The 25,420-nt window shown below is 30.2% G+C and overlaps 1 protein-coding gene across 8 annotated transcripts in view; it reads right to left on the bottom strand.

The window, feature by feature from the left end:
- Positions 1-3,539: 3,539 nt before the first annotated feature.
- LOC143246220 (CUGBP Elav-like family member 2) overlaps positions 3,540-25,420 on the bottom strand; it is a 194,262-nt gene continuing 172,381 nt past the window's right edge. For all 8 annotated transcript variants that reach the window (XM_076492566.1, XM_076492587.1, XM_076492556.1 and 5 more), the window contains 5 exons: positions 18,499-18,628; positions 17,142-17,227; positions 13,520-13,591; positions 8,689-8,832; positions 3,540-4,050 (listed from right to left, as the gene is read on the bottom strand). In XM_076492566.1, the coding sequence (XP_076348681.1) occupies positions 3,926-4,050; positions 8,689-8,832; positions 13,520-13,591; positions 17,142-17,227; positions 18,499-18,628 (557 nt within the window). In that variant the 3' untranslated portion in view covers positions 3,540-3,925. The remainder of the gene's footprint in view (positions 4,051-8,688; positions 8,833-13,519; positions 13,592-17,141; positions 17,228-18,498; positions 18,629-25,420) is intronic.

The raw sequence follows: 25,420 nt of genomic DNA, 5'->3' as shown, positions 1-25,420 counted from the left end.
GAACATGTGACCCTTGGATTACAGGTTGAGTGCCTTAACCACCTGGTCATGCCAGGCCTTAATTGAATTAACCTGTTACCATATTTAAAGTAATAAATGCATAAAATAGTTATAAGCTGCTGTAAACTGAAAAATATGCAAATGCTTAATTGCTAACTAAAGGTATAATATCAGTTAATTGAAATTTACATGCAAGATAATGACCAAGTGTGGATACATCAGTTTCACTGTATTGTGATTGGTTACTTTGAAAATCAATAAAAATTAATTATTTTCCTAATTTTTGGGTATGACTGACAAGGTATGAACAAGAAATGTACATGTAAAAATTATGGCAGAATTTAAGTGCTTTTACCACAAAATGTGGGTATTAGCTTATTAGAAAAATTTGGATTTAATTAAGGTTTTTGGTAGAGAATTAAGGGTTAAAAAAACAAACCTTTTACATGCTTTCTGAATAAATGTCTTTTTATTTCATCAACTTACACAGACTAAGTCTTTACATTTAATGTTTTTTTTCAAGTTATTATTAAGTTGAATTAAGGGATACTATACTGATTTAAATTGTAAATCTGCTAAAAAAAATTATTGTCTTTCATAGAGTGCTTTGTTAACCGAGATGAAACTACAACTGAGATTGATCTAATGTACAGACTTAGTCACATATTTTTCACTATAATTGAGATAATATTCAATGTAATGAATTTCACTTTGTTATGGTAACTATGATAATCTTTAAGGAAATAAAATATCTTAGTTTGAATCACAGCTAAAATATGAGTGGTTTAAAAGTTGTTTTTTTATTTTACATTAATAACAATAATATTAATTTGCTCAATGAGAAACAACCCACTTTGATCAACTGTACTCCAAGTTATTTTTAAGAATATGCATTTGTTAATACAATAGCAACCTAGCTGGTATAATAAAAACCATTATTGGGTGAAAGGTCTGTTTGTTACAGAACATTGCAGATGCAAAATGGTTGACATATATATTATTTCTTGCTATCACCCGTAAGTTCTTAGAACTACTCTTGTACATTTCCACTATCTTTGACTCGCTACAGGAATAAGACAAAAAGCTATTGGTTCACTAGTTTTTATGAATGATAGAAAATTTAAATGAAGTATAATTACCCTAATTCTGATTTGTAAATGACTAATATGATCAATAATACTTACAATCCACTTTCTTAACCAATTTCACAGCATAATAGTTGTTCATAAAATGGTGATATAAGTAGTACCTAGACCATTGGTACCAAAATTCTTTTTGAATGAGGTTCCCTTAAATGTCTGAAGCCTCCAAATTAATAAAAATGCCTTAAAATGTAATTTTTCAATTTCAAAATATAATTATTAAGGAATATTAATGATATCTATGAAGTAATTTTTCTATGAATTTGTATGTTTGTAATTTATTTAATATGGCTTTTTTTTTAATCAATTTATATGTAATATAATTATACAATTAACAATTTATTATGTTTGGGTTAAATTGCAGACTGATGAGCAATTAAATATACAATTTTATGTGAACTTATTTTCATTTTAATGAAAGAAATAATCTTGTAATTTAATTAATTAAAATTTTTTATCAACTTATTTAGAATTAAAATTAATTCAGCATCTTTGTCTGTGGCCAACTGTTATAGTAGCTCCACAAAAGAACCTCTACAACCCCAAATGGGGATGCAGCTAACATTCTAGGTGACCTTGGTCTAGATCAGTACCCTTGTTTATGGTAACCTGCCCTGATGAGCCCTAGCATTTGGTTTATAAATTGAAACCTTTCACAAAAATTACACTGGAACAAGACAATTACATAAAAGCATAAAACTTTTTCAAATTTGTTTTAAAAACAGGTTAATAACTTGTTTAATGAACATTCCTGAAGTCTGATTTGAAACTGAGTAAGTCAGGATTAAATATTATCAGTTTATGTTTGAAGATTTACCTTTTACTTGTCAGTCTAATTGTACATTTTAAAATTAACCTGCTAATTACAATAAACTCTTAATATTGGTTTAAGAAATGTGCAAATATATTAATTGTTGACATCTGTCCTCTCAATTACATCTAAGTCTTTATCCCAAACAAATAATTCCACCTTGTAATGCCAATGTTTCTCAAATAGAAGAGCTTTGGCACGAAGACAAATTACTAAATACAAATTTTTCAGTTAACTTGTTTACAATGCATGATGAAAACACCAATTCAAATGGAATAAATTCATCTCTACTCTTTTGTATACATTTGTCTCTTGTTTTACTTAATAACTTAACGTTTACTGTAAGTATATTTATTTCTGCTTTGTAATGTTGGGTTTTTGAGTGTTCTACTGTTATTCTACTGTGAGTGGTGTATCTATACATCTTCAGTTAACATTGATTCAATGCATATTTTTGTGGTTTGTTTTACTGCATTGCAATACAAAAACTACTGAATAAAGTAGTGTGAACTTGAGTTGACCTTTCTACAGATTAAGTAATCTGTACAAACTACAGTGATGTATCTGATATTTATATAAGTTTGCAGTTTTGAAGTTTAGAAAACATTCCACTGTGGTATGTTTCTTCAAAAGAAAATTAGAAATCTTCATTTTTATTATAGGTTTCAGTTACTGACTTTGTCTTCCCACTTTCTCGTAAAATGTTCAGCTGTTTTTGTTTTATAGAATTATGTATTTTGTTTGATTGAAATAAAAAAACCATGTAGTTTCAGTGGTATACCTTAAAAATAACTTTCACCATACTAGGGTATGGTATGAACAAATATTAAGCCCATTTTATATTTCTTTTAATTGATTTTCTTTGTTCCAGAAGATCTAATGTAAGCTTGGTCTGACAAATAGTTGTCTATTTTGTTCAAAACTACATTGCATTTTATCCCAGCAGCTACAACTGCCATATTATGTTCACAAGAAAATTCAAAACACTGATGATTTTGTTAGTGTTATTATGATATCAAACCAAACTAAAATTTGCCTTTTATCAGTTTTTATGTATGAAAATTAAACATAACTGTTGACCAAATAAATTTATTTATTTTTTGAAAAAGGGCAACAAGTTTACTTTCAGTAATTGCTTTAATTTCATGTTGAACTTGAGGTGGCCTTCATATAGGTATGAGAGAGTTTGCCATGATATTGTTTCACAACTTCTAATAAGAATATCTAACAGCATCAGCACATATGTATATTGCTAATTTTTTAACTTAAGTAAATTGTTTAAATCCTATGACTTTTTAGTAGAATTCTATAAGTAGTGTAGTAAAAATAACATTAAAAGTGTCAAATAATTTTACTTTATCTGTACCTCAGTAAGAACTGAATTTATTTTGTAAAAATTATAATGAACAAACTAAATTACTAACCAATGTTAAAAGATTATGACCCTTGAGTGGTTTCTACTCTGCATAGGATTAATAATGTTACATCACAACTAGTGTATTCTTCTATTTTATATTAAAAACTGTACTATTGATACTGAAATAAACAGTAACTGAAAATGTTGGAAGATGAAAATACTTCCTATGTCAAAAATATGCACAATTTTATTTTTCACAGAAAATTCATTTTACAATGTTTTGTATGACATTCACTATTATGTGTTGACTAATTTACATAATATATAATAGTTTTAAATTTCAGTTTGCTCTGAAAACACTTTTCAAACATTCAAGTCTATTTTAGATACAGATTATACAGTAGTAATTTGATTTCTTGTATAAATAGAAAGAAACATTATTACACAAAAAGAAACATGAGTATGGAATATAAAAATCAAACATAAATTTGATGTATTTCATGGGTGTACATTGTATTACTTCATCCTCTGGACTTCTGTGACAAAACCAGAGACAAAATACATACCCTTCAAAAGATGGGTAGTGTGTTGTGCCAAGGTACTGGATACCTCTCACTAAGCTTTGGTTCCTTCTTTTGATCGCTTCAGTTGGACTTTGAGTCTCTTAGTGCCAACCTCAAAACCATTCATTGCTTGGATGGCAGCCTGAGCACTTATAGGATTATCATAGCTGACAAAACCTATAATAAAAAAATGTAAATTTATATTTATTGGGAAAAATATTTATAACAATGTAATTAAATATAAAAGAAGCCACTGATCAGTGTTAAAACTGCTATCTAGACAAAAAAGATGAAATGTGTTCTAGAATTAATACTCCAAATGCTAAAAAAATCTTAATAAAGTATTTTATATAAAAAGAATGGATCTAGAAATTTTGATTTTCTATCCAGAGTTGTGCTGTCAGTTCTTACTCAGAATAATCTAATTTCTGCACAGTGAAAAGCAAAATACAAACTATAACCATTTATTAAAATTAACATGCTACTCTGTATTTAAGAATAAACCAATGGTAGGTGAGGCATTCTACACAGCCTGACAGTTAAAGAAAAGGAAAAGAAGAATGTATATATTCTAGCAGAAAAATCTAAAACATCTATCTCTATTTTTAATTTGTTTTGGACAAAAGCAACAATAAATCTATTCATTTTAAAAGGAAAACAGTTGCAACATACAAGCATAAAAACTAATTTTCAGTATTTCTGTAAACACTATTTTTAATTATCATGCATGAATTTTAGGTTGAAAGTGCTTCACAGTAGAAAGTTCAGACATACATCTCTTCATACTGAAAGCTATTTTTTCTGCCCATCGACCTTACAGATATGCATGCCAACAGCTTTTAGGCAACTCTCACCTCATGAATTACACTACTGCATAATGACATTATTACACAGCAAAAGCTCTGCACATTAAGAAACATTAAGGAAGGCAACAACTTTTGCTCACTAACTCCCTCTATGCTTTTGCTTGATAAGGCAAATTGCAAGTATATCTAAAGTGTAGCAAAAGTGAGAGGTGTGTGAAGAGGTAAGTATCTCTCAGAAATATATTTTCAGGTAAAGAAGGTGTAAAATTCTAACATAGTACATGCTCTTCATACAGAAAGCTACAATTCCACAATGATATAAAAACTTGTGAAAAATCTCCCGAGATGAGCTCAAAAACACCCGAAGAAATCCCATAGAGTATGGCATTTGATGATAGAAGCTACATAAGAGCACACTATTTGAAGACCACATCTTATCTTTTCCTGGTTTTCTCCTAGAATGGAAGGGAGGAAGAGGTAAACAAGCTCCATGTGTTGTGAATATAGGCAAAATAAAATCATGGCCATTCAAGAGGAGAGATAATGCATATGTAGCATGGTTGGGATGCATTCATACTATCCATAATGCACACCTCAACAGTACAATCAGACATTATCAAACTGAACACCAACTTTGGGAGGAGGGCATAGAAATTATTACTGTATGCTTCCCTCAACTTCATTGTTAGACTCTTAGAGACCAATACCAATTGTAGAAAGATGGCACAACTCCATGCCAAAAGAAAAGTAATATTGGTGCCTACTTGTTTGAACTCTACTGTCAGACTTTTGGACTTACACCAGCTTAAGGAGGGCACAGAAATTATGTCATGCAGTGTAAAATGTTGTGTGAGCTCAACTCAACTTTAATAAACAGACATCTGTTGTGGGAGAAGGGCACATTTTGTTAGTACATGCTCATCTCAACTCAAACGAATAGGAGATTGACTGCAGGAAGACAGCATGTGTGTACTGAATGAACTTACCTTGTTTACTGAAAAGCATAACTAACAGGACAAGTGCACAATATTATTTGATGTGTTTCTGGAATATTGTAGGTATAATAATATGAAGGGTGACTTGTACTACACTGAAAGTGTCACTACTACCACACTTTTCATTGATGGGCACTCTTTATTCTAGCCCTTGTGGTTAGGTCGCAGTGAGGGTTCTCCATGGCCCATCATTCAAGCAGCTACAAACTGGCAAGTAGCAAGGGTTTCCTATATTCCATTCAAATAAAAAAATGTGTGTGTTAAAGGGAGGTTGAAATGGAAAGATCTGGAGAAAATGCTTGGATCCCCATCTGTTCTGTTTCAATCAAAAAAAGTTTGTTACTGGAGACAATCCAAAGCATCATAAAGTGAAACAGAAGAAAGGTAGAGGGGAGAAAAAGAGCAGAAAGCAACGACATTAAGGGATGAGGAATGAAGAACACATTAAGAAACATGAAACTGAGTGGAAAACTGAGGAAGAAAAACAATTCTGCAGATACAACACAGCTCAATCTAAAACAAGAGGAGTGGTTCACAACCCAGTACATATCACCCTGTACATGTCAGGGAAGGAAACTAACACACTGCAAATTGGATCAATGAAAAAGGTTCAGGGTTTGAAAACAGGAATTCTAAATAATATACCAGAACAGAGGAAGGAATAGAAGAACCACTGAGGTCAAAAATTTAAATAAGGCAACCTTTAGTCATGCAAGGACCAAAAGAGGAATAAGCAGTCTCCATGAAGCCATGGTCTCTGAACACTAAACTTCTCAATCAAGTCAATAGAACAGGTGTGAATACTGGTAACTACAAGTTCCACAACTTGCAGGCAAATGGAAGAAGGCTGATCCCAGCTCAGAATGAGTTGAACTCCCTTCCAGCAAACAAGATACTGAGTGGGAGTGAGGAATTGTTGGAAGTAATGACAAATACAGCCTTCATGAGATGTTGAACATGGATGGGAGTGGAAGGAGAAAAAGGAAACAAGATGAAGGATGAAAGGAGAGAAAAAGGGAAATGGAGAAAAACTAGGGTCAAAAGTAGGATAATTCCTGTGGTCGTACATTTCCATCAGCACAAATCTGACAATGAGTATAAGAGAAAATTGGGATGTGAGAATTACAACATGGAGGGCTAGGTGCTAAAACAACATACAATGAAAGAAGAGTAAGATTGGAGACAATAAACTTTTACTAAGTACAAAAGTGAGGTTTAGTAACAGGTAGTCTCAGCCCTTGATTCAATACTTCCAAACTGCAGGACAAATAAAGGGGCTAAGCAATGAACTGCTGAAAGAAAGAAGTTGAATGTGTGATACAAAAGTATCCTTACCTAATAATATCCAGTAAGAAATAGCCAAGTGAACAAGAAATGATAAAAGTGGAATGGAAACAGTGGAGAAGTGAAGAAAATGCAAATCACCTGCAAATTTCTCTTGGGCATAGTGGAATGCCCCAGCATTGAGATGTAAAGAGAACAAGTAAAGAAGTTTGGTAAAAAGGATTAGATAAAGATAGGGTACTAGAGGGTAGAACTCACTCTAAAAAAGTTTGAGATTTCTCTTTCAAAGAGAGAAGTTACCAAAGCATAACTTCCTGAAGCAACTCCTGAAGAAGGGACCATAAATGCAAAAGCACAGAAGGAGTTAGTGTGCAGCGAGGTTGTGTCTTCTTCCTATTAATGGAGAGCTTTTGCTTCATGATAACATCATTATGCAGTAGCATGCAAATCTTTGTAAGGCAGTTTCATTAGGAAGATAGCATTTGGTATGAAGAGGTGTATATTGTCTTGGAACTTCATGAACCTATTCAAATCTCTTGGCACCAAAGACAACATATTTTGCAAACCAAATTAGTATATTAGCTTTCAGGCACAAAAGAATGCATTATATTGAATATGGATACTATTTCATCTGCTGATATTTTAATACTTGTTCCATGCTATGTAAAAAGAAACAAATGGAGTGTAGATAAATTTTTTTAAAGCTTAAACAATCTCTGAATACCACACAAAGCTAAAATAAACATAAACTAAAAACTAACATAATATAAATTCCCACTATGTCCAAATCAGCCACAACAGATCAAGCAAATTTTCCTTTGTCATTAACTGAGTTTGGTTAGCTTTAGACATACTCTGTAAAGTATTAATTTAGAAGTTTTGGTTTCATGTCTCCTATTTTATTGCTTTAATACAGTTAACTCATTTATTATCACTTGATTACATCTCATAAGTTAAATTTTTGTTGAACCAGTATTACACTACTGAGAATCTTGTGTATTCTTGAAAAAAAGGAGAGACAATGTTTGTTTACTTAAATTTAATTCTGAAAACTGGACTAAATTCCTTTGCATTAGGAATTAATACCCTCATCTTCTAAAGGTATATAATCAGTTTTTATAACACGACATCTAGATGTATTTGTGAACTCATTAGTACACTGATCCACAAACCATAGTACTTTCAAGATAATAACAATAAAAAGGTGGTCGCATAAAATTATGGAACCTTTAAGTTTGGACAGATCTTCCTATTCACTAAATTAAACTGTACAGAAATAAGACAAGAACAATAAAAGAAAAACATGTCAATATCCATGAGGTCAACTACACTGTCACAAAAATAAAAGTCTTCCTAATAGTTCTCTTCCAAATCCTTTCGATACACTTCTATGTCCTTTCTGCAGTAAGTAGCCCAAGAAAAAACACAATATTTCAAAGGTAGCCTAAACAATGACATTTACAATAACATTATCTTTTAAGATTTGTGTTTGATATTTCAATAGATACATTTCTTGGAAGCAACCAGGAGGGAAACTTTCTGCTACTCAGTTTTTAACAACATAAAAGCCCATTATTTTGTTATTTAAAAACTATTTTTAAGCTAATATTACACAAAATATTAAGTTTAATATTTATCATAAGATAATACTTATTACAAATAACATACAAGTGATCTTTTTTTTAAAGTTATGAATAACTAATGATCAAAGAAAGTAAATTTCAACATACCAAAACATTTACTAAGGTTGGTCTGTTTATCAATGAACACCTTAACAGAAATCACATTTCCAAAAGGAAGAAAGGTTTGGACAAGATCATTGTCTGTGAAATCCTGGGGAAGATGGTAGATAAATAGGTTGGCACCTTCTGGTCCTGTACGAAAATTAAATATCGTTAGAAATCTAAGTTATAATCATTAGTTTTAATTGCCATAAGACAAGCAAATATACAATGTTGTATTTATAGAAAAATGTAGTAAATGAAATACTTTGCTAAATTTAAACAAAAATACATTAAAATAATTAGTTTATTCTAATTATGTGAACATTTTTCATAGTGATATATCCTCATTTGTTATTAACCACAACAGCTACTAACTGCAGAAAGAGGTGTGATAATAGATGCAAAACTATTACATTTAATAAGCAATACTACAAACAAAATACTAAACATTTATTAATTTTGTTATATAGCTGTACATTTCCATGGTAACATACATAAAAAACTGGTATTCAACTTGTATGAATACATCGGTTGAAACCTACAGTTTACATTCAAAACATTTTTCTGTTGGGAAAAATTTATTCCCTGGAATTGAGCAAAAACTAAACTTCATAGATAAACATACTATTCTGCAAACTATTTAATGTAAATTAGAACAGAAACTTGTGTTAAAATATTCCAAAGCTTTAATTATACAAATGCATATGATGTAAGTACAGTACCATGTGTTACCATGTTTTACAAGGATCTTTTGGACTCTTTTTCAAAATCCTGGCTGAATATACTCTAAGTTCAGATAACTTCATCTTTTATTATCTAATCCAAAGTAAGCATGAATATTCAAACTTGAAACAATTATACCTATACTATTTAATCATTTATCTAGGAGTAGTGATTACACTGATTAGTATCACAAACAAGATGATTCATTGAAATTACAATTAAACTAATTATTCTAATACAATTTATTAACTGAAATTATGATGAAATCATCTGTCATTAAAATAATCAACTAATTTAAATTAATGTTTCTAATTATTATTGTATTAAATTTTTCCAGCAGATAGGTTAATCAAAGGTACACTTAAGTCAATTGCTACAAAAATAACCCACTGATTGAAGTTACTTTCCAATTATTATTTTTTGGATCAATTCAGCTATTCAAGTAATAGAAATATTGCTATTACTTTCATTTATTGTTAAGTACAAAGCTACTTAATGAGGTATCTGTGCTCTGCCCAACTTTAGCCTTACATGATTTTTACTTTGATTTTGCCCACCTTTGATGACCCAGGGCATCACGTTTCCACAGGGAAAACAGCTATTGACTGGTGAACTGCTAACTTAAAGGAAAGCAAATGAGTGGCAGTGCCTACTACTAACCTTTTCTGTTTTTATATACCATACTTTGTTTGTTATAAATTTTACATAAAGCTAAAAGAGGACTATCTGTTTCTAACTTTGCAGTGAAAGACTAGAGGGAAGGCAGCTAGTTTTCATCACTCACTGACAACTCTTGGACTACTCTTTTACCAATGAATTGAGGGATTAACTGCACCTTATAATGCTCGGTTTTTAGAGAGGGTGAACATGTATGGTGGGATGGGTATTCAAACCTGTGACCCTTAGATCATGGTTTGAGGAACACTGTACTATCCACATAATCAATTAACCCTTTTGCAATGGGTCACAGATCAAAGGCCATTTCACGACTTTTGTAACTCTCATGATAATAAATGAAATATATACACAAGTACAAGACATTTAGCACTTACGTGTAGGTCTTGTACCTTTTTTGTTGTCAATATCTCATAATCTCAATAATTTAATCCCAAGCAATTAATCATAAATAATGACAGCTGGCACTGTGCTGAATTTCATTCCAAATATTTAATCATATATGCAAAATAATTAACATACAAAGAATACAATGTATAATAACTTTTATGGCTTTCTAACCAAGCTGTAAGTGTTAGAATATGTTCCTCATTCTGTTGATATAAACTCAGCAATAACAACTTTGAACTTGTAAGCTAAATAATACAAAAGGTGTTAGGAGAATAAGCTAGCCTATTATGATGTTTCTTATAAAATTTTCTATTTCTTTTAATTTTATTTCTGGTTTATGTCTCTGTAAATTAAGATGACTGGAATGCTATAAACTTAGATTATGTCTTAGTATCTGTACTAGAAACCTGCAATCTGTATTAAAATTCAGCATCTCAAACAAGGTTGTAAACATTATTTAAATTGGGCAATTCAGAACAAACAAGTGCCATGTAATAAAGAAATGAAGATTGAGAATTTATTTTTGAAATTAAAACTTGATTTATTAACTATGTTTTAATGCCAAATTCATTGACATACATTTAAAATAAAGTAGTTTAACTGAATCTTGAATGTAACAGTAAAGTATACATATGCACTTTTACCTACTAGTACCCAGTAGGTTAATATGAAAGCAGTTGATTAAGCAATTTCATTTTTGTAATAACATATTAAAAGCAAAATCTCTTCTTAATTAAACTGGATTGATGTTAAATTAAAATTATACAATAATAATAAAGTAGGAAAATTAGAAATGGTTACTACTGTCTTACTGAATCCCTATGGTTGGTAATTTGGAATTAGGGATGGTGCCACACTACCTGGAGTATGAACTGACAAATGCATTGCAAGTGTATTCCATAGTCAGAAGATGAAAGATTTGTGCTTTTATTGATGCTGAAAATTCCTCTGGTAGTAACCTAACAGTATTCTACTACCACTAACCCTTTTAAAATGGGCTCAGTAATAAACACAAGTTTGAATGCACATTTATACAATAACTTTCAATGCAGTGAGTGCATTTTTAATGAAAGCCGACCAAGTTTTGTGAAGACTGCAAGTTTTTTGTACACACACACACAAAAAAAGACATTCTTTAACGAAGTATTTTATTGAAGATTTGTTTGTGAAAATAGAGTCTGTTTCATTACTAGTCCAAGTAGTAATTATAATGTTAAGATTAAAACTATTCTGTCCCCAAAATCTCAGTTATTATTTCTGTAATCTCTATAACTACCAAAATATATTTGAAATGTTTTCTGTAAGACTTTATATTTTGTCTATTCTTTTCTCTACCCTACCTAAAACTATTCTGTCCCCAAAATCTCAGTTATTATTTCTGTAATCTCTATAACTACCAAAATATATTTGAAATGTTTTCAGTAAGACTTTATATTTTGTCTATTCTTTTCTCTACCCTAGCTACGTGGGGTCTATAAATTTTACCAACCTCATTACCACCATAAAAAAAAAAGTCAGGAAGTAATTATAAATTATGCTTTTTTCTTTCTACAATGACTACAGATTATAATATGAAAATACAAATATTTAGTCTAACTAGCTTAAATCTCATAACATTATATATTTATTATATTGACCTTCCACTCATACCCAGCTAACATTACAGAACTTGAGTTGATGAGGTGATCATAGACTCATATTACCATATCCAATAATATAAAACTGATGTATAGTCTTTAGAAAGTGACCATATCTCAGATGTGTTTTAGTGGACTCATATCTGGTAAATAAAGTCATATTTCAATTACTACATATTATATATATAGATTATTACTATTTAAAAATAACTTACTAGACCTTATTTTTCTTAAAATACAAAACAAATAAGGAAGTAAAACAAGCAATTATCTCTTCTTGCTATTACTTTTGTACTTGGTTCCTGCTTGACACAGGCTGCTAAGCCTTTTAAAATTTTTCATGTAGAGAATATGATCATTTTTGTTGTTTCTGAATTTTGTGCAAAGCTACACGAGGGCCATCTGTGCTAGCTGTCCCTAATTTAGCAATGTAAGGCTAGAGGAAAGACAGCTAGTTGTTACCAGCCACCTCCAACTCTTGAGCTACTCTTTTACCAATGAATAGTGGGATTGACTAACATTATAACACCCCCATGACTAAGAGGTTGAGCATGCTTGGTGCGACTGGAATTCGAACCTGCAACCCTCAGATTACAAATTGAATGCCTTAACCCACCTGGCCACGCCTGGTCATAGAGAATATGAAGCAAACCAGTTTTTTTAGATTTTATATATACAGTTGAATAATCAAAAAATTATATATTAATCAATCAATACCACAGAATTTCACTATAATTTATCAAGCTCAGTAACTAAGCTGTATTTACTTCTTAAAAAAATGAGCAGACTAAAAACACAACCCAACTCCTTGAAATAACAAGATGGTCTTCTAAAACATTGAAATGTCTGAATAAACCATTAAAGGGACATTCTAAGTTGTTTACTGTTTATTCGTATGTCATATACTGAAATAGAGGAATGTCAGGGAACATTTCAACAACAATGGAAGGAGATGAACAGGGCCACTGTGTTTGATTCAGTATGTAAGCCATAGCTCAGCAAAATGAAAAGGTACAAGATTCCTATCCTATATTCTAGCTTGTCAATATAGGTAACTTTAGTTCTTAATTTCTAATTTGTATGAAACTATAGACTTGGTAGTTTGATATCACAAACATTTAATTTAAACAAGTGCTGTATTCAACATACAACATGACTCACAAAAATTTATGTGTTCTTTTAATATTTACTTTAAGATTACGAAATTACTTAATGTATAATACTAAAATTTTAATTATACTACAATTTGATACTGAACTTACTGACAAATTCATAAAATAGTAGTTCAATAACATTTTGAATGGAAGTCACCAAACACGATAACATGGCCTTTGATCTGTAACCTGTTGTGATAGGGTTAACAAAAATCTACAATTTATTGACCAAATAATAGTAATCATTAATAAAATCACCTTCTACTTGTTTTGTAGAAGAGCTCTGATTTTGATGAAGTCCAACCTGAGAAAAGTTTCCTGGTAAAGCAGCTGTAATTAAAAATTGAAAAACTCAATTAGTAATTTATAAGATATACTACCTTGATTTATTGTGGAATACAATAATATAAGCTTAATTATATAATCATTATTGCAATTAAGTTGCTTAAGATATCTAAAACAAATAGATGAGTTGCATTGAATGATACAACAGTTTGGAAATAAGTAGATTAGAAGCAATAAGTTACTTTCCTAAAGCTATGCTTGTTATCTTAGAAAGACCAAAACATCAAAAAATGTTTTACAGTATCGTGACATCCTATAACACAGTGCTTCTTAATGCTGTATATTAAAGAAATTGATTTTTTTTAAATTAAACAAACTAGTTTAAAGAGAAAATATTAAAATAAGAAATATCACTGAAAATAAATAATAAAGTCTATAAATTGAAAACATTTTACACAGAAGACAAGACACACAACTGTTTACAATATCAACCATATGGAATTGAGAAATAAGGTCACTGAAGAATATTAAGTTAAGAGTTAAAACAAAAAGTTGTAAGAAGCCTGATTAAAAGTGCAAAAATCAGAAAGTAATTATACGAAAGGCGATATGTTATATACGATTAATAAACAAGTGATAACTTGATATGCACACAAAAAATTAGCTGTGTGTGTATGAAAAGTAAAAAAATTATACAATATAAATTTAAAAGACAGGATTCCTGTAGATAGTATGAATTAGCCATATAACATTATCAACAATATAACCATATGAATGGTTTACAGAGTAAAACCACATTTATCAAAGTACATAAAATTTTATTGCACTTCTACAAAGTCTGAAAATGAGATTCCTTTCATGTTTCTGTGTGTTAATTTTTGAACACAAAATACATATCCAAACGGTTATATGTTATAGTGATAGTGTAATTGAGTCTTGTTTCAATTCTTTGCAAATCAATTAAAAATACATAGTTATGACATAGTGTTTATACATTAAACAAAAACTATATATATCACAAAAACAATGAGACAAAAATGTCAGTTATACTAGGTCAGTCACATTATTATCCTAAATAAATGTGTGACAACCAGTACTGACATGATAGAGTACACTAGAGTAGTGGGTAGTGACCACCAGTTACACATTTATTAAAGAAAGATAAAATGATGCTCAGTGAATAAAGCTGAGTAATGATGAAATGAAAACACATACAACAACAACCAGGTTCATTAATTTTGTTAATAATCAGTTCTGGTCCAACAAACACACACTGGAATAATTAAATGCAAGATTTATAAAAGCATATTAGAATTTTACAAATACACAAATGGTTGAACCATAGTAACAATTTGTACACTAAAGTACACTGCCCCAGGAACTATATGGCCTATGAACAGACAGATTAATAGACTTTACCATTTTACAGCTCAGCTGAAGTGCTTTGAGTTAAAAACTAATGATACTGACTAAAACTGATCTTTTCTAATAGGGTTACATTACAGACACTTCTAAAAAAATTTCTCCTATTATGATTATAAGAAAGTGTGAGATATTAAAAGTTTTATATTTGAAAGAAAGGGATTACATATAGTGTTGCACTAGCTTCGTAAAATAAGGAAAGGCCTGATTTCAGATGGGAAAATAGGCTCCTTCGTGATGATTGTTAGTTGGACATCACACATGGTAAGGAAAGTTTAATAAACACCTTATCACCAGAAATAATCCAAGAACAGTAGTCTATTGCAGCTAATGAAAAAAACCTCTGATGGAAGAGTAACCAAAAGGAATGATCCCATGTTTAAAATACTGATACATAATGAAACTAAAAAGAAAAAAGAAAAGACCTTTTACCTATGATCATCTATGTAAATTTAGGTTTATATAAGTTACCAAGTTTCTTCCTAACACATACAAAAATAAATTAATTACTGTAAGTTGAACAAGAGGTATCTTAACAATGCATATGTCCGAGTGGCTGCAAAAAAATTCAAATTAATTTATTATCATTCTGCTTGTGATACAATATTCAAAAATGTTAGAATGCAAGCAAAGGTTATTCCAAGATATACATGGAGGATGTAGATTATGGTTATAATAATAAGTCAAATATTAAGAAAATCTTAAAACATGGCAGAGTGTGTCCTATACATTATTAGGTTAAGGTGTTTCCACCAGTATACATACTATAACAAAGTGTTATCCTTGTATGAAGTAAATGCTAATAATGCTATGTCTCCATTGAGACAAAATATTCAATTGTACATCCAAGTCAGAAAGTCAGTTATTCTGCATATGGTTTTCATACATTTAGTAAAGATTTTAACAATTTTTCCATGACCCTAAGTCTCAATTCTCCAAGACTAACTAACACAGTTTCACTAATGATGTAACATGAATCTAACTACTTTTAGTAACACATTTCTTGGAGTTTCTGTTAAATACAGTATTTATTAAAATAAAATCACCATGAAATGCAACGTTATATAAGACGTAAGTAAAAGTAAGATTTGATATTATATGACTTAAACACAAACAAGGTAGATCAAGATGCATTTTCCATGGACCTCTGTATTACTTAATGAAGTTTTAGGTGTTATTTACTATACAGAGAGCTTTGAAAAGTATGTAGAAAAAGTGGAACAGAACTGACTAGTATACTGTGTAAAATCAAACAGCAGCTGGCTACACTGGCATGTTGGAGAGAGCATTGACTGAAGGCCCTTGCTTGTGTGGAAATGACTGGATCTTTCAACAGGACAACACTGCAATCCACAATGCCCGTAGGACGTTTTCATGGCAAATAACGTGATTCTTTTAGACCAGAGGTTCCCAACCAGTGGGTCGTGACCCCCTTGGGGTCACGAAGCCTTGGCAGTGGAGTCACGTAGCCTTGTTAGAAGTAGCTTGGGATAACATTAATTTTATTTCATCAATTACATTTTCATGTCGCGAGTGCCAAAAGGTTGGGAACCCCTGTTTTAGACCATTCAGCGTGTTTGCCCGACTGAACCCCATCGAAAATGTTTGGGGGTGGATGGCAAGGGAAGTCTATAGAAATGGATGTCAATTCCAAACAGTGCATGATATTTGTAAAGCCATCTTCACCACTTGGAATAAAATTCCAGCCATCCTTTTTCAAATGTTTATATCAACCATGCCAAAGCAAATGTTTAAAGTTATTTGCAATGACGGCCATGCAACTCACTACTGAGACCACTTGTTGGGCATTTCCTACCCTGTTTAGGACTTCTTTTTGGTATGGTCTTAAACTTTTGAACAGCTGGTATTTCAGTGAATTTCAGTGGTCACATTTTCTCTATTAAATGGTAAAAAAGTTTTTTATTTTTATTTTCCCTTTTCTTATTTTCATCTTTCAAAGTTCTACTCAAATATGTGGTTGAGTCAAACAATGCAAAATGCATATTTTTTCTTTATGTTCATTGGCCTTAAGAATTTGGACAGCAGTAGTGTATATACATGCTACATTCATTATAGTAGGATGCAAAAAAAATGTACTTGATTCATAATAAGGTAATATTTCTTCAAGTAAAAAATATACTCACACATAAATAAACAAGCATTAGGTACTTACACTGATACTGAGGCATCCCTGAGTAGGCTTGTGCAAAGGGATCTATATTCGGACCATTTGTTACCATACCAGATCTATTTCCCATACTGTAAATAAAATAAAGTCTAGCAATTTACATTTATTTCACTTTTCATATCAGGATTTCAATAAAATCCTTTTGGTGTTTAAAATGAGCTAAAAGTCACTTTTGAAATTGCTTATAAAAACAGAAAACTTCATTCACAGTGAGCATTTTTAGTATATTTTCCAACTGCACAATTAATTCCTAAAACTTAATTTAGCTAACTTATGTATGAAAAACAACAGAAAACTATTAGTTTTCCATTTGCTTTAGATGGGCTATGTTGTACCCACGATGGGTGTTGAAACTTGTTTCTAACATTATAAGTTTGCACACTTATCACTGTGCCATTGGGAAACACAGTGCAGAACTATATCAGATATATCTGTAAAAGTAGATTGTACTACAAAGTGGGATACAATGTTTGTCTGCTAGATTTAACCAATAATAAATATACAAATCTCACCTTCCTTCCAAAAATAAAGTATTACAGATAAATTATGCTCATAGTATCCACCCAGTCAGCTACAGGAAGGTGACTGCTCCACAAAATATATTTTAATAAAGCAGCCCATTTAGGATGATAAGGAAAATCTTATCACTGAAGTTGGCATTCCAGCCCTTACTAGGTTAACCAAAAAGTGGTAAATTACTTACAGGAAGTAAACTGGCAGTAGTAATTTGATCTTCTATCCTTCTCCCATGCTAAATTACTGCTAATGAAACAAATATTAGTTGCAAAACTAAAAAATAACTTCTGAAGATACCGCTTTCCTGCAATTAGCTACAGACAATGACAGGTGCTATGTATGTGAGACTGTGTATGTTGTATATTTCATACATATATTGCCCCTTAAATTTAAAGCATTTGAATAAGATAATGACTACACATTTTTAAACAACCCTACAAGGAATTGTTACAGTAACTGCAGCAATCCAATGCATAAACTTATGAATGTTTTCTACTTTGCAATGAAAACTGAATGTTTTACAACACAGTTTTGCAGCTTTAGTTTGAACCTTTTATTGGAATATTTTGTAACACAGAAATCCATTACGCTAGTGCTAAAAGAAAATCACTCCGAAAGACAAAATAATTACAAGTTACTTGTTGTATGCTGTTTGATAACGGTTTCATTTATTTTATACCAATTTATGGTATAGTATCAATAAGAACCTCCTTAGAAAATTGTCATTATTAATATTTGTTTCAAAATGATCTCTCATCCATGACTGACAATTCAAGAAGTCTACCTATACAGTAACATTATGATTTTATTATTCCATATACCTTACCTGTTCACACCAGACAAATTCTCCATGTTGGAAATGGAATTTGAAGTAATCCCCATGGGCATGTTAGGACTCATAGAATTCATACCACTGAATGAAGAGTTGGCACTGGACATATTACCTGACATACCACCTGAGGTAAAATTAAAAGTCAAACATTATTTTAAATATAGTCAATTATTACTAGATGTTTTAATATACTTTTAAAATATAAAAGTAAAATTAATTTTATAGGTTATTTACAGAATATCAACTTTAAATATTTAGAGTAAAAACGAATTACAACATACAGTATACAGAGTTTAGTAAAAGTTACAGTAAGTTGCTGAATACATGCATGGTGACACAAGTCAATGTAAAAGGTAAGATAATATTTTCTGGAATATATATAGGTAAGAGAGAAGATGAACAAGACTGATTGCTTCTAAATAACATGTGAATCAAATTAAAACACTGGAAAATGTAGATTTCATATAAACATGTATTTGAAGTTGTAGATAGCTGGAAGATGTGAAATGTGAAAATCAATTGTTTGTTGAGAGGTACATAAGCTATTGAACCATATAGCATGAAGGATACATTACTTGTGTATATACTCACTAAATTATGTTTAAACATCTTATAGATGAATGAACTTAGAAAATAGTCTTAAAAGTTACAATTTATAACTGTTCTGATCTCCTTCTACAGTTATATATAATCTAGGTGGCTTATTTATTTTAGGTTCAAGATTTTCAGCATTGGTTATAAGTTAACATAAAATTTTAAGAATGATAACAATGCAGTTCTAGACATTATTAAAAAAAATTCCTATTGTTTCAATTTTTAAAAATTATAAAAATCTTAATTTTCTAATTATCTATGTAGGGCTTTATAAACAATTTTAGATTTAAAAGTACATTAGTGAGTAAATCCAGCTTGATTTTTACATACAAACATCCCATCATACTGTTAATATCAAATAATATGTTTCATGCAGTTTTACAAACGTGTTGAATATATAAAATTTTTTATCACTATTTATTACAAGAGTTGAAAATAAAGGCTTTCCACACATCAATCTTAGGAGATAGATGAAATAGACACTACAAATTATGTTAGATATATAATCAGAGGTTTTATAACTAAATATGAGGTTTATTAATGTAATAAAAGCAATACACCTCTCCAGAAAACCTTGTTTTAGTACTTTATTAAATTTTAGTTTCAAAAATAACTATCTTGAAGTTCAATATTTTATTTTGTCAATATGTGTTTTAACAACAATAATAAATGTGGCTACATTTCAGATATGACTGATACATTTGACAGAGTATACAGTGAGCATAAAACAAAGCACTAAAAAAAAGGGTTGTAATGCTGTATGTATTAACACAAAACTAACATTACTATCTCACACTTAAGGTTTTGATAATTCAACATTACTATTACTACTAAAACAAGTTAACTCATCAATTTAGTGAACTTTCATGTGTGGAAACTTATCTTACATACTTCTTCCAGTTTATCAGGAAATACCATTGGGTTGTGAATCTAATTGTAAAGCCACAATCTATGCAAGTGAAGTTCACTACCACTATGAAAGGTAGAATTAATATTTTAGAATGTTTGTAATAGAAGACTAGAAAGAGAACAGTCACTTTGTAGATAAACAAATAAGACTTTGCCAGAATATATTAAAATTGAATAACTGTAAAATCCACAATTTTTAACTAACAAGTAAAATTTAAATAACTTACTACTAATGATTAAATCAAAATTAACTATTTTTGTACTTAAAATGTTATAAATTGCATAAGCATAACTATTTTTGCCATCTTTCAGAATAAAAATCTCCTCTTCCAAAACTCTGAATAGTGTGCAAGACTAAATAAAGTGCAAAAATATGAAACTGTAATGAAATGAAAATCAAGTACAATAATGTTAGTCAGAAAGAATCAGAAAAAGTTATGGTAATTATATTCTATATTAATTACTGGCATTAACTTTTAAATGAACATAACTGCGATCTCAGAATTTGGAAAAAACTAGAAGTTGAGAGTGACAGAATTCTAAAACTTATTCTAACACATCTACCAAGTTTCAGGGAGTCTCTCAATTCATATCTGTGTCAATATTTTAGGTTTGTAAGAAATATTCTCCTGGAATTTGAAAGAATAACCCATTAAAGTGAAACCTCTCTTTATTTCTATTTATTTTAATTGTGGAAATCCATCCAACAGTGACTGTAGTAGGTCTACTAAAAAATCTGCACCATGTTGCTTGTTCCCACCATAGTGGACCAGTAGATGAACCTTGTGCATATACAAGTCAGGTTCTGATTATAGCATTTCCAGATAAAAATTAACTGCTTGCTTGATAAAAGATTTTTATGACTGCATGATGCCAGCAACATACTTTGTATTCTCGAAGAGTTCAAGATCATTATTCCTGTAAGACACTGAGAGTGACAGTGACTATTCTCAGTCAGGACCTTTGTAAGGCAAGAATGCTAAGCTTGCCAGGTCTTTGTTTATCTATTTATTATTTAAATAAAAATTGCCTTCACTTGTACCAATAAGTCCAAAAACAGACATTCCACTAATTAATTCAAAATACAGTTTAGATTAAAAGAGGGTCAGATTCAATTTCTGATGTTATGATGTTTAAAAAGGAGAACACATTTCTTTTCATGCTTTGGCTACCATGTTTTTATATAATTTAATTTTTTTACTAAAAATTCATTATTTATTGTAGTTATTTGCACTCAGACTGAATAGATCAAGCTCAGGGTGATTTTTGTGTTGTGTATAAATTTTTTTGTTATCTTACAGTTTACAAATTTTATTTGCATAACTTCTAGAACATCCTAAAGTAACACCAGGTTTTTTAATGGAAATGTTTATATTTTTCACTTTATCACATCACTTAAGTGTAGCTATTAACAAAGAACAGCTTAATAAAATAGAAACATCTAAGTTTTAATTCTTCACTGAATAATCTTAAAATACCTTCCTTTGGTTATATTTGTAATTTTATGGCTTTACCTTTTCACTTAGTTTATTTTTAATGTTTTATTTTACTTTACCTTTTATTATCAATACACATTAACAGATGTCCTCAGGACATATTAGGCAGACCTGCCTACCTTTAAAGTTTGTTTTCAGTAGCAGTCTTGTACCAACTAATAAGTTTTCTATAATTAAATGGGACTTATCAGTAGTACAGAAACCACTTTTTTAACTGAAACAGAGTACAAAGAATGTGATTCATGCCAAGCTTACTTGGATTGAGACAAGGCCATAACTTTCTGGAAGTCTGTTTTGCTGTCCTCACCACTTTTTTTGTGTCATGATCATTTCTTTCACCTATGAAAAACTGCCCATGGGCAGCCACTGAAAACTCATTTGCAATGGCCAGTGACTTGTTTCCCATGGAAAGTACATGCTTGCACAACACAGATACAGGGCTTATAGGCAGATACACACAGAGAACTTAAAGACAACAGGAGAATTTGAATGAACTGAGTACACTGTACAAACCCACATAAACTGAAGATATTTCAATATTACCATAGCCATAGCAAATACAGCTGTAGGCAGATCTGATTATGATATTTTTTAAAGAAATATGCAAGCCTTCAACTAAATGTTTTTGCACTAATGTGGTAAGTTAACATTTATTAACTAAAGCAAAGTTTGGTTTATATTTAAAAAAATTATTAAACCTTTCAAAATGTAAATGAATCTTGTAAAACATAAATAAAAGAATTAAAACTTATATAATATAAAAACTTTGAATTATAACATATACAATAACGGTAATTTCATTAATATGTATTGAAAGTTATTTAATTAAAATTTGAATGTAACTCAGAAATACTTTAATGTGTGCAGAAAGGAGTTTACCCCTTTAGCTATTGGTTTGGAATGATAACAAGTATTTATACTCTAACTTTTGACAAAGTATGTGTCTTCACAAAAATTGATAGACTTTTAGTAAAGATTAAAAGTTTTTTTTTTGTACACAAAAACATAAGATTTTTTACTGAAGTTCACTAAAGATTTGTTTGTGAAAATATCAAGTTTATTTTGTTACAAGTGTGAGTGTGAAGTGATTTTCTTATGTTTAAAAACTATTCTTTGTCCCATCTCAAATATTGTTTCGTAATCTCTAAAACCTAAATATATTCCAAACATTTGTTTTCAGTACAACTTTATATTTTGTCTGTTATTTTTCTCTACCCTAACTATATGGGGTCTGTCAATTTTATGGACTTCATAATCACCATAAAAAATTAGAAAATAATATAAATTATGTTTTTTTCATTCCTGACTGATTACAAATTATAATACAAGAACACAACTGTTAAGTCTAAACAGCAGAAATTGCACAACATTATATAATTATATTTATTATTGTTGTTACATTAACCTTCCACTCATGTCTTGCTAACATTACAGAACTAACACTGACATAGTGTACATGCATTCATGTTACCCCATCCAAAAAATATAAAACTAATCTTTAATCTTTACTGTGGTTTAGTGGACTAGTGTTTGGTAAAATACAGTCACATTTAATTATTATGTGTGTATATAGATTATTACTATTTATTATAAATAAGTTCTTAAACTTGTATTTCTTAAAAATAGAAGAGTAAATAAGTATAGCAAATTATTATATCTTCTACTTACAAAGACCTTTGCAGTTGTTTGCTGCCTGGCATATGATGTGAAACAAAATAATTTTAGGTTTTATATATATATATATATATATATATGAAATAACCAAAGAATCATAAATAGCTACATCAATACCACACAATTCCAATTTAATTTACCAAGCTCAGGAACTAAGCTGTATTTTGTTTACAAAAATATGTAACTTCAAGTAGACTAAAGATAACTTACCTTTTTGAAATCTTAGTTCAAAAGAACATGGTGGCTTTTAAGCACTTTAAAATAGCTGAGAAAGTGGCTAAGAGGATAGTCTGAGCTTTTGATGAGTTATTCACATGCCTTTTATTGAAGGAAGTGTATAAAAAGAGGCTGTTTCCAAAAATGGAAAGAGGCAAACAGTGCTACTATGTGTGATTCAGTATATAAGCTAAGTATCAATAAGCAAAGAAAATATAAGATTTTATATTCTACCTTGTCAATATTGGTGAGTTGAGTTCCTAATTCATATAAAATTATAGACTTAGTGTTTTGACATCACAGACATTTAATTTGAATCAATGTTACATTCAACATAACATGTGACACAAAAAAATGTGTGTGTGTGTGTGTGTTTAATAAACTTTTAAATAAAGAAACTAGCTAATATATAATACTAAAATTTAAATTACAACCTATAATGTGACAATACGTTTACTGGCAAAAATCAATAAATTCAAGAAAATACCAATATAAGTCAACCAAAGCAATAACACACCTGCCACCCATGATCCATTAAAATAGAATTAAAGGTTGTCAAAGGGTTGTGCGTAAAACAGCATTTTTCTCAAGGTGCAATATTAAAATATTTTAACATCTCTGTGTGCCCTGCAACATGATCTTTTCTGACATGACCCACTCCCTCAATAAATCTCCCTAACAATGCTCTTCCTAGCAGTAGTATAAATTTAAATGTACAAATATTTAACTTACTGGTTTGATAAAATGTACTAACAAACAGAAAATATCTTAATTAAACCTATTAGTGATACCAACAGAATTATCATGCATGTTCAAGAATAATAAATTGTAAAATGGTAAAAATGTTAATAATAAAAATAGGTATGTTCATATACACTTGACATATAAAAAAAAACCTTTTCACATTTTGGGAGTTATTGAGGACCTTACACTATGTTACAGAAAAATAAACTCAAGAGGTTATAATAATAATAATAATGAAGTTAACACTGGAGCTCTACACCCAAACCAGAGGTTCCTTGGTGGAAGGAAATGTACATAAAAATCTAAGATTTATCAGTTTTTATTGAAACTTGTAAAGAATGTAACACAAAATGAGTTATTATGGTGATGACAAATTATATTTTCCAATTTGCTTAAAAACTGACCAAGTTATGACTAGTCACAACATGAGCAGAAACATCTCATAGTTGATGGCCATACTTTATGCTGTGTAACAGATGGGTTCCCTAAGTTAACCTTCTTTTTTGTCCAATACATATCTGTTTTTCAGACCCTTCTGCTCATAAATGAAACTGGTATTCTTTAACATATAATTATCAATCATTATTCCCTTTATTACCTGCATGTGCAAAGTTCCAACATGTTTAGACTTCCAACCTGTGCAGCTACTGTGAATGTAATCATAATGGACATTTGGACAGCCAAAACTGAGGTAAATCCATATGTCAAATCAAAAATTGCTGTGGCAATACCCAAAAATAGGTTTGATGCTAACAAGGACAGTAATGTTCTGTCAGATTAGAGGACTAAAAACAGTCTTTAACCTCAAACAAATGGAGAAGAAAAGTCAAATAATTTAATTTAAGAACAAAACAAGAAATGAATAATCAGTTTTATGTTTGACCATTGTTGGTACGACCACTCTGAAACCGTGCATCTTTCTGTCTGCTTATAACCTCTCTTTCTGGCTTGTGAAATTTTTATGCTTCTGCAAACAACTATAAATTTATATTTTCACAATTTTGTAATTTCATCCAATTTATGATAAAAGATGAGTGATTATTTATGTGAATGAAGAAGGGTTTGCAACAATAAAGATGAAAACTACTCTGTTTTTTTAGTCTTTAGAACTTCGTGGAAACTATAACTATTTTTAAATTAACAAAGTAGTGAAATTATGATGAGAGTAGGTTACAATTGGATACTCACTATTATGATTTTAATAGAGAAGTTTAAAATGATGAAATTTGTGAAGTCTTCCATCTTCCTTTTGAAGATTTTTAGGAGAGGTCAGTTATGTGTAC

Source organism: Tachypleus tridentatus, chromosome 1 (genome assembly GCF_004210375.1).
Source record: "Tachypleus tridentatus isolate NWPU-2018 chromosome 1, ASM421037v1, whole genome shotgun sequence".
NCBI classification, from domain to species: Eukaryota; Metazoa; Arthropoda; class Merostomata; order Xiphosura; family Limulidae; genus Tachypleus; species Tachypleus tridentatus.
The sequence above is the reverse complement of the archived record's forward strand: the minus strand, read 5'-3'. Positions and strand labels throughout refer to the sequence as shown.